Source organism: Mobula hypostoma, chromosome 4 (assembly GCF_963921235.1).
Source record: "Mobula hypostoma chromosome 4, sMobHyp1.1, whole genome shotgun sequence".
Classification (NCBI taxonomy): Eukaryota; Metazoa; Chordata; class Chondrichthyes; order Myliobatiformes; family Myliobatidae; genus Mobula; species Mobula hypostoma.
Window position 1 is genome coordinate 76,121,642 of NC_086100.1, and position 10,498 is coordinate 76,132,139.

The 10,498-nt window shown below is 42.4% G+C and overlaps 1 protein-coding gene across 1 annotated transcript; it reads right to left on the reverse strand.

The window, feature by feature from the left end:
• Positions 1-507: 507 nt before the first annotated feature.
• Positions 508-1,287, reverse strand: LOC134344838 (C-C motif chemokine 20-like). The gene is made up of 4 exons (XM_063044949.1): positions 1,206-1,287; positions 995-1,106; positions 825-902; positions 508-538 (listed from the first exon to the last, which is right to left on the reverse strand). Exons 1-4 carry the CDS (start codon positions 1,285-1,287, stop codon positions 508-510), a joined length of 303 nt encoding a protein of 100 aa, XP_062901019.1.
• Between the last annotated feature and the right edge of the window lie 9,211 nt (positions 1,288-10,498).

Genomic DNA, 10,498 nt, shown 5'->3' on the forward strand with positions numbered 1-10,498 from the left:
GTTTGTGCTGAACCACATAGTGTTTACAGTTGTGGCAACTTTGCATCAAATGTTTCTGTAAGAGAGGCTAACACAATGCATAAAATAAATTACGGAGGAAAAAGAAATTGAAATAATTCTCTTTATTATTCATTCACTTAATTTATTTAATTTAAACAGAAGTGTCAATTAACACGGTGATATTTAAACTCAGAAATATTTGTGCTTAATTTACACTTTCCAATAAATCACACTGAAAGTAACAGATAAATATACAGGTAATTATAACAATATGAATTGCATTTAATTTAATATTAGCAGAATGTAGCAGAAAATAAATAAGGCTCCACAATTAAATTACTTTACCATGTTCAATAGAACATACAATAAAACAGCTTTTGCATCAATTATGAGTAAAACGCATTACATCAGTTTCAACAAACATTTTGTCTGGGCATAGATGCTATGCAGGAGGTTTTGTCAGAAAAATCCATCTGTAGCAGATAACTTCTTTTCTCAACATGCAGCTCAATGATTCAACAGGGTTTTCAGTTTTTTGCTGGAAGAAAAGAGGAACAATAAGTTTCAAATAATCAAATGTCGTAACAAGAAAAATCAATAGAAGTGTGAATATTTTTCTCGAAATACTAAAAATCACTGAGTAATTTATGCATTTTATAGGAATTTGGTGAAGAAAGTTACATTTTTAAGATATACATATGGGAATCTGATTGTGGTGCCACCTTTGTCTTGATTGTTATCACTATACATTTCAGAACATCACAGGAGCTTTCTCATTGTAACAGGTCAATGCATTTGCTGAATGCTTAAAGCTGTGCTCTTACCTCAAAAAATACAGTATTCTCTTCACCCAGGGCTCATCTGGATCTACACACATTGCTCTTCCTCTGATGGTATAGAGTCTGTAAGATATTTAAATCAATGTTTCATTGATTGAAAACTTTAATAAATTTAGTTCTACAAAATCATATGCAATATATTATGTTGTACTTACATAATTGCATCTATTTCACACATTTCATTGGAATTTTGCTCCAAGTAACCAGAGATTAATTTCCGTGGCAATCGATGCTTTGAATAATTGAGGCAGCAATCTGCATGTGAAACTGGAAGAATAAAAAACAATGGTCTGCATGTAATACAAGTCAATATCTTTGTAAAATCTGATTTGTAAGAATGAATAAAGAGGCATCTTTAAGACTTACCAGCTGATACTGAGTGGCTGAACGTGCTGAGTATAATCAGCGAAAGCATAGCTACCGGGGCAAGTTTCTGGAGTTTGTTCATTGCTGGTTATTGGTTTACCAGGTAGCTTGCTTATGGAACTTGTTGAATTGATACCTGAGATCTGATGGTTTTGATCTTTTGTCAACCTGTTTATATACTGTACTCTTAGTGTTGGGAATTTTTTTTAAACAAGGAAATGCATCATGTGATCTCTTTGGATTTTCCTTTATGTTACCTTATTTGATTGCATCACCAAGTTTATAAATAGACTTTGGCAGACTGATTTCACGATTTATGTACTTCCTAATGCCTTTGCTTAACTGTCCAAGAGTTCAGCAGTATCTTGTCCCAAGTCAAAACAACTTGTCAAATTTATTGTCATGTGCACAAGCATGGCGAGAAAGGAGAATGAAAAGTAGATGGTTACAGTATAACCTCCTTTTAGTGATGGTGACCATAGTTATCTATATTGGATAGGGATTAACATCTTCAATAGAGTTCAATAGTAGCAAAGCCAATGTCATTACAGTTTAAAACAAACATTGGAATAGAAAATGATTCAAGTTTTCCAGATATCTGATATTTCTCTTTGGACTTTTGTGGGTCTGCTGTGAGGAAGGTCCTGAATGTGTTCAGTGACATCTAGCATTAAGGAATGCATATTTAAGCGGAACTTTATGACCTTGGTTCAGATAGCTTGGCCTGTGGATTCATGGGTCACTGATTATGGAACAGACCTCTGTAGCACTTCAAGGTCTGCAGTGTACCTTCTTGAAAAGAAAGATCCTGACTAGGTCCCATCCTGTAGAGTCCTACACTTGTTTCTCATCTCAGGTACGTCTTGAAGCAAAATACTTGCTACTGCAATGAATATTCCTGAAGTTTGTCATCTCTCCTGTCCCTCCCGCGTGTCACATACATTTTTCAGTGCTTCAACTAATCTCCCATGTAGAATTCAGGGGATCAGTCAGGCAGGTCACTTAAAGGAAAATCTGAGACAGGTGACCAGCTCTGGATGCTATGGGTTGGGAACTGCTCAGATGCACTCCTTTAATTGTAGTGTACATAGACCTCATGAATGCTGCAAATGCATATTTCTGACTGGTAAATTAAATAATTATGTACATTGTAGTAGTCATTTAGGTTGGTGTAACATGTCTTTGGATTTCAGTGCACAAACTTGGCTCCTCTGCACAGCAACATGATTGATTTTGGGATGACCTGGCAAGAAAATCAGACATTTTCTGGAAGAGTACAAGTTCCATTTACATTAAATGTCGCATCAAATTGAATAACATAGCCCTATTCCGTCTAATTTGTAGACAGTAAAGTGCAAAATTCCAAGGTACATAGAGCTTGTATAGGTAAAGCATGAGTTCTGCACAGGTGTGACATACGGGATTGCTGGAATGATGCCAGGATTGGGAAATTACAATGATGTGAATTAAATGGAGAGGCTGGTGTTGATCTCCCTTGACTGGAGGTAGCCTTAAGCAGTCTCTGTGGAATTTGAGCATTCTGAACATACGTAAATGTGTTTTTCTGTGAGTGCTCTGATTTCTTTCTAAATTCCAATGACACCCTGTATTGCTTCTGGTGTAAATTGTGACAGAAGATTAAGGGTGGAATTAGTAAGCCTCTGAGATAAAACAGAATACAGGAAAAAAACAGCAAAATGTATGTGAGTGCACTGAGAGCTGATATAGACTTAATAGGCCCAATGACCTTCTGTGTCATATGAAAGTATGAAATATAACAGAGGCCCTTCATAATCAAGAAAGGATTAAATAGTGAAATAAAGTCAAAGTCATGTCAGTGTCTGAAGGGGTAGTGAATAGGTATGAATGACTTAAAGTGACTGGCAAGATTACTGAAGTCAAATTGAAGGAAAATAACCTGTGATTAGGCTAGGATTAAATTGGGGATCGCTGGGGGGGGGGCATGGCTCGAAGGGCTGGACGGGTCTATTCCACGTTGTATGTCAATAAATAAATAAGAAAATATTTATCAATTAGAATGTACCACTTTGTGGAAAGGTGTTTACATATTCAGTGGTGGGTGTCAAGACAGACGTAAACATTCCAGGGATTTGAGGAAAGAGTGAAAATAAGTCTGTTGTTATATTGTAAGTTTGACAAAGATATTTCTTTATTGTGCTATTCTTTGATATTACTAAAATAGGTTTCACATGAATGAAATAAAAGCAAAAGATGCTGGTAAAACTCAGAAAACTGGGGAATTTCTGTGGAAAGAGACACACTGTAAATGTTTAATGTTAATTGTGTTTCTCTTTCCACAGGTGCTACCTGACCTACTTCTTGGCTTTTTTTTCCTGCTTTTATTTCATATGTTCAGCATCTTTAAGTGTTTTTTAAAATTTTATCTCTGTCATATCACTGAGCCAGTTAAAACAAAACAAATAAGCACAATTAGTCCCGTACTGCTGTTGGAATGCATACGCTTTGACCATGCAGAGAAGATGAATGCTGCAGTAACGTCATTTATCAAATAAACAATGTGCACTAATCTTCATCTTGCCAGTGGAATAGCCACACGCTAAAGGACCAGGCACCTAAAATCTAACCTCAACATTATTCAGTGCTTTCATGAAGAGGCAGCTGGAACGAAATGGAAAATTGATCAAGAAATAATTAAAATCAATGCCAATGCCCCAGTAATTAATTGCAGTGGAAATCATTAATAGCTTAAGTGAAATTAAATTCTTTTTTAAGACTATAAATCTTTTACATCGTAAAAATTAATTCCACCTAGAAATGACACATTGGTAATCATTTTCCAATGTTCTATAGATTCAAGATCAGTTCCTGTGGATTGGAGGGTGGCTAATGTTGTTCCTCTCTTCAAGAAGGGAGGGAAGAGAGAAAACAGGGAATTATAGACCGGTTAGCCTGACGTCGGTGGTGGGAAAGATGCTGGAGTCAATTATAAAAGATGAAATTACGACACACCTGGATAGCAGTAACAGGATCGGTCCGAGTCAGCATGGATTTACAAAGGGGAAATCATGCTTGACTAATCTTCTGGAATTTTTTGAGGATGTAACTATGAAAATGGACAAGGGAAAGACCAGTGGATGTAGTGTACCTGGACTTTCAGAAAGCCTTTGGTAAAGTCCCACATAGGAGATTAGTGGGCAAAATTAGGGCACATGGTATTGGGGGCAGAATACTGACATGGATTGAAAATTGGCTGGCTGACAGAAAACAAAGAGTAATGATTAATGGGTCCCTTTCGGAATGGCAGGCAGTGACCAGTGGGGTACTGCAGGGTTCAGTGCTGGGACCGCAGCTGTTTACAATATATATTAATGATTTAGATGAGGGAATTAAAAGTAACATTAGCAAATTTGCCGATGACACAAAGCTGGGTGGCAGTGTGAAATGTGAGGAGGATGTTATGAGAATGCAGGCTGACTTGGACAGGCTGGGTGAGTGGGCAGATGCAGTTTAATGTGGATAAATGTGAGGTTATCCACTTTGGTATTAAGAACAGGAAGGCAGATTATTACCTAAATGGAGTCAAGTTAGGAAAAGGGGAAGTACAACAAGATCTAGGTGTTCTTGTACATCAGTCACTGAAAGCAAACATGCAAGTACAGCAGGCTGTGAAGAAAGCTAATGGTATACTGGCCTTCATAACAAGGGGAATTGAGTATAAGAGCAAAGAGGTCCTTCTGCAGCTGTATGGGGCCCTGGTGAGACCACACCTGGAGTACTGTGTGCAGTTTTGGTCTCCAAATTTGAGGAAGGACATTCTTGCTATTGAGGGAGTGCAGCGTAGGTTCACAAGGTTAATTCTCGGGATGGCGGGACTGTCATATGTCATAAGATTGGAGTGACTAGGCTTGTATACTCTGGAATTTAGAAGGCTGAGAGGGGATCTTATTGAAACATATAAGATTATTAAGGAATTGGACACGCTGGAGGCAGGAAGCATGTTCCCGCTGATGGGTGAGTTCAGAACCAGAGGCCACAGTTTGAGAATAAGGGGTAGGCCATTTAGTACGGAGTTGAGGAAAAACTTTTTCACCCAGAAAGTCGTGGATGTATGGAATGCTCTGCCCCAGAAGGCTGTGGAGGCCAAGTCTCTGGATGCTTTCAAGAAAGAGATGGATAGAGTTCTTAAAGATAGCAGAATCAAAGGTTGTGGGGATAAGGCAGGAACTGGATACTGATTGTGGATGATCAGCCGTGATCACGGTGAATGGCGGTGCTGGCTCGAAGGGCCGAATGGCCTACTCCTGCTCCTGTTGTCTATTAGTCTATTGTCTATTGACTGCTGTCAGTTTGTGGTGATAAAAGTTGAATATTTTGTGTCATGCTCGTCTACCTGTTATTTTAATGCAGACATCAACAGGCAGTAGATTCTGTTACTGAATTGGTTTCAAAGTGTAGATCTCAAACACCTTGGGTAACCTAGAAACAGAATCAGATTTAATATTACCGGCATATGTTGTGAAATTTGTTAACCTTACAGCAGCAGTATAATGAAATAAATGATAAAAAACTGAGTTACATTAAGTATATGTATCTATTAAATAGTTAAGTTAATATAAGTGGAGCAAAATAATAGAAATAAAAAAGTAGCGAGGTAATGTTCATGGGTTCAATGTCCGTTTAGAAATCGGATGACAGAGGGGAAGAAGCTGTTCCTGAGTCACGGAGAGTCTGCCTTCAGGCTTCTGTACCTTCTTCCCGATGGTAACAGAGTGAAGGGGCATGTCCTGCGTGGTGGGGATCCTTGACGATGTACACCACCTTCCTCAGGCACCGCTCCTTGAAGGTATCTTGGATACCACGGGAGCTGTTACCCATGATAATGCTGAATAACTTAATAATTTTCTGCAACTTATTTTGATCTTGTGCAGTAGGCTCCTGCCCCATACCAGATGGTGTTGCAGCCAGTCAGAGTGCATTTGTAGAAGTTTTCAAGTGCTTTAGTTGACCAAACAAATCGCGTTAAACTTCGAATGAAATATTGCCACTGTCTTGCCTTCTTTATAGCTGCATAAATATGTTGCATCCAGGTTAGGTCCGCAGAGATATTGACACCAAGCAACTTGAATTTACTCACTCTCTCCACTTCTGATCCCTCTATGAGGATTGATTTGTGTTGCCTCTGTCATGGTCCGGTCCGTGAGCTCCACATTCTAGTTCATGGTTCGGTCCATCGATCCATATTCCAGGTTTTCTGGTTTTTCCTTCTCCTGTTGTGTTCCTTAATTGAGGCACATGATTCTCATTTTGGGCTGGCTATATAAACAGATCCTAGGTTCAGCTTCATTTGCTGGTCTGTTCCGTCTCCTTTCCCTTCCTTCTGAAGCCTCGCCTGCTACCATCGCCTGTGTCCTTGCCTGTAACGGCATCAGGTTCAACCACCAGGGCAAGATCGGGGCCTTGCTGTGTCTAGATAAGGAACTGTCTTCCGTTGTTTGGAACTGTCTCTTTGTGTCCTCGCCTTTGCTAGGTAGGTCTGGCCGTTTACAGCTACCTTGTGTTGGTAACTGTCACTGTGTCCACGCCTTCACTGGGTAGGTCCGGCCGTTTACCGCTTCCTTGAGAGAATATCTGTCTCTCAGTGTTCTGTGTATGAGTCCTGGCCCTAGGTCCTGCTCCCTAGGAGGGGTCCTGACTCTGTGTTGAGTCCCGGCCCCAAGTCTTGCTCCCAACGAGGGGGTCCCAGCTCTGTATTCCATGTTCCTGTCTCCCCTGACCAAGGCTCTGCGTTCCTGTCTCCCTCGACCAAGTCAAGGTTTCGTGTTCTCATCCAGTCCATGTGCCTCGCCCAGCCCAGGAGTACCTTGCCCAGCTCGGTGCTGTGATTCCCTCGTCCTGTCCAGGAGACTCATGTCCAGTCCTGTTGCCTCACCTTGTCCTGTAGTCACGTCTTGTCCTCTCCTGGACCAGGGTCTGAGCCCGAGTCAAGACCCAGGTTCCGGGTCCCTGTCCAGTCTCTGGCTCGGAGTCTTTGTCCAGGTTCCAAGTTCCCAGTTCCTCATCCAGGTCCTGCTTTCCTAGTCTAGTCCTAGTCCAGGCTCTGTGTCCTAGCCTTGTCCAGGGCCTGTGTCTTGTCCAGTGTCGTTTCTTCCCCACTTCCCTTGCTTGCTTGACAAGCCTAGTCCTGTCCCTAGTACCTCAGTGTCTGTATCTTGCATTTGGGTCCACCTCCGATCAACACCCACCATATGACAGCCTCGTCTTACCCTTCCTGAAGTCCACAATCAGCTCTTTGCTCTTGCTGATATTGAGTGCAAGGTTGTTACTGCAATCTGATTTAGTGTTTATTAGCTCTGGAAAGGAAAATGCTAGTTTAAATCTGTATTTCTGTGTTTGACTATTTCAGATGAATTCTTTAAATTCTTTGCACAAAACAAGCATGCTTCCTGCTGTAAATTTCCACCTGCATAATATTTGATCAGCTTATAACATGATAGCTTGATCAAAAAAAATAGCCTGATGCTGTGGCTCATGGAGGAAATGGCTGACTGTCAGGGCATTGTCAAGGGAGGTGGAGTAACCAGGTGCTTACAGCACTGCTTTGAATCAGTGGATTGGACCATATTCATAGATTCGTGTTTGGTTCTGAATGAATGTGTCCCAGCTGTCACAGTCTTCATCAACACTTGTGTATCTTTGAGTCTTTCCCAAAACAGAAGCCTTGGATAAACCAGGAGGTTCTCAGTTTGCTGAGGTCTGAATCTGTGATTTTCAAGACCATAGATTGTGAAATCTAGAAGAAGCCCAGGTCATCATGGGACCAGAAAGGGAATTACATGAAAATTAGAGACTCAATCGGATGTATGAGAGCTGTGGGATATTTCCAAGCCATTACTTCCTCTAAGGTGAAACCTAGCAGCATAACTGGCAGTGTTGCTTGTCTCGCCAGTGAGCTCAGCACCTTTATGCTCACTTTGAAAGTGCGAGTAACAATACATCTATGCTAATCGCCACAGCAGCCGGCAGCCCTGTAATCTCTATCTCAGAATCTCCTTTATGAGGATGAATCCTTGCTCTGATGGTGTTCGAACTGCCTCAGACACCTCCAAAGTGCCAATTGCGCAACCTCCAATTCTGCATCCAGCCTTGACCTCTAGGCCGGGTCTTCACGCGCTCCACTGGAACCCTCATCTGCCCTTCCCCCACCAATATTCTGCAACCGCGCCTCTCTCACGTCCCACCACCTGCTCTTGGGCCCTCAGAGAATCCATCTTTCTCTCACCACACCATCCCTGAACACCCCAAACCTCCATTCCCTTCAGATACTACCAACCCCCTTTCCCCCTCTGGTCCCAGCTCTCACCCATGCTGGGTTTACACAATCCCCTCCAACCTTCCCCTCTCTGAGGCAGAATGTTCTGTCCACAGTAAGAGCCTCACCTTTGTCCCCCTGTGCCCACACCTCAGTGAGTTCTGAGCCCGCCATGACGTTGAACTCTTCTTCCACCGCCTCCGTCTCCAAGCCTATTTCTTTGCCAAGGACTCGCCACCCTGCACTGATGACTGCTTCTCCCATCTTCAACCGTCCTCCTCTTCCTGGATACCCCACCCTTGTCTTGTGCCTACTCTGGACCTATTCATTGCCAACTGCCGACAGGACATCAAGCATCTTGACTTCAACACACTTCTTTCCAATTCCAACCCTGCTTCTTCCGAATGCTCTGCTCTCCACTCCCTCTGCACCAATCCTAACTTCACCATCAAAACCACAGGTAAGAAAAGGCGGTGCTGTAGTAGTCTGGCGTACTGACCTCTACCTTGCTGAGCAACATCTCTCAGACACCTCCTCTTGCGTACTCTCGAACAGGACCCCACTAAGGAGCACCAGGCTATTGTATCCCACACCAACATTGACTTTGTTAGTTCTGGGATTTCCACTTCACTGCCGCCAACCTCATAGTTCCCGTACCCTGCACCTCCCATGTCTACTCCCTACCCAAGATCCACAAACCCGCTAGTCCAGGTAGATCTACTGTTTCAGCTTGTTCTTGCCCCGTTGAGCTCATATCTGCATACCTCGACTCTGTTTTATTCCCCCTAGTTGATACCCTTCCTACCTACATCCATGACACTTCACATGCTCTAGATCTTCTAAATCATTTCAAGTTCCCTGTCCCCGAGCATCGTATTTTCACCATGGATGTCCAGTACCTATACAACTCCATCCCCTTGCAGGAAGGCCTCAAAGCTCTCTGTTTCTTTCTGGATACCAGACCCAACCAGCCAGGCAGCATCTATGGAAAAGAGTACAGTCGACATTTCAGGCTGAGACCCTTCAGCAGGACTGGAGGACTGGAGGCTTGCTGAAATCTTGCAGCATTTTGTGTGTGTTGTCTGAATTTCCAGATTTTCTCTTGTTTCCGATGGTGTACCTGGCAGGGTGTTGAAAACTTGTGCCAACCAGTTGGCTGGAGTGCTCATGGACATCTTCACTCTCTCAGTGTTGCAGTCAGACTTTCCCAGTTGCAGTAAAACAAGTATCAATCGCACTTGTGCCCAGGAAGAGCAGGATAGGCTGCCTCACCAACCATCGCTCTGTAGTACTCACATTTACTGTAATTAAGTACTTGGTCATGGATAGAATTAACTCCTGCCTAAGCAAGTACCTGGACCCACTCCAGTTTGCCAGCCACTGCAACAGGCGTGTAGTGAAGGCAATCTTACTGGATTTCCATTCTTCTTTGGAGCACCTGGACAACAGCAAAACATATATCAGGCTGCTGTGTATTGATTGGAGCTTGATATTCAACACCATCATTCTCTCACTATGAATCAAAAAACTTTACAGCCTCTACCTACTTCTACAACTGGAATCCTTCACTTCCTTATTGGAAGACCACAGTCAGTGCAGATCGACATTAACATCCTTTTGCTGACAGCACAGTTCTCTACAGACTCTAATTTCATGATTTTGTGTTAGACATAGCTTAAAAGCCATCTGCACATTTACAGATTACACCACTGTCTGTGGCAAGATCTCAGATGGCAATGAAGAGGTGTACAGGAGTGAGATACATCAACTGGTTGAGTGATGTTGTAACAATAATCTTGCACTCAACATCAGCAAGACCAAAGAGTTGATTGAGGACTTCAGATAGGAGAAGTTGGGAGAACTCACCGCAATTCTCATTCTGGGGCTAGCTGTGGAAAGGGTGAGCAGCTTCAAGTTTCTGGTCGTCAGTGAATCAGAGCATCTATCTTTAGCCCAAAACATCGATGTAATCACAAAGAAGGCACAACAGTAACTTTACTTC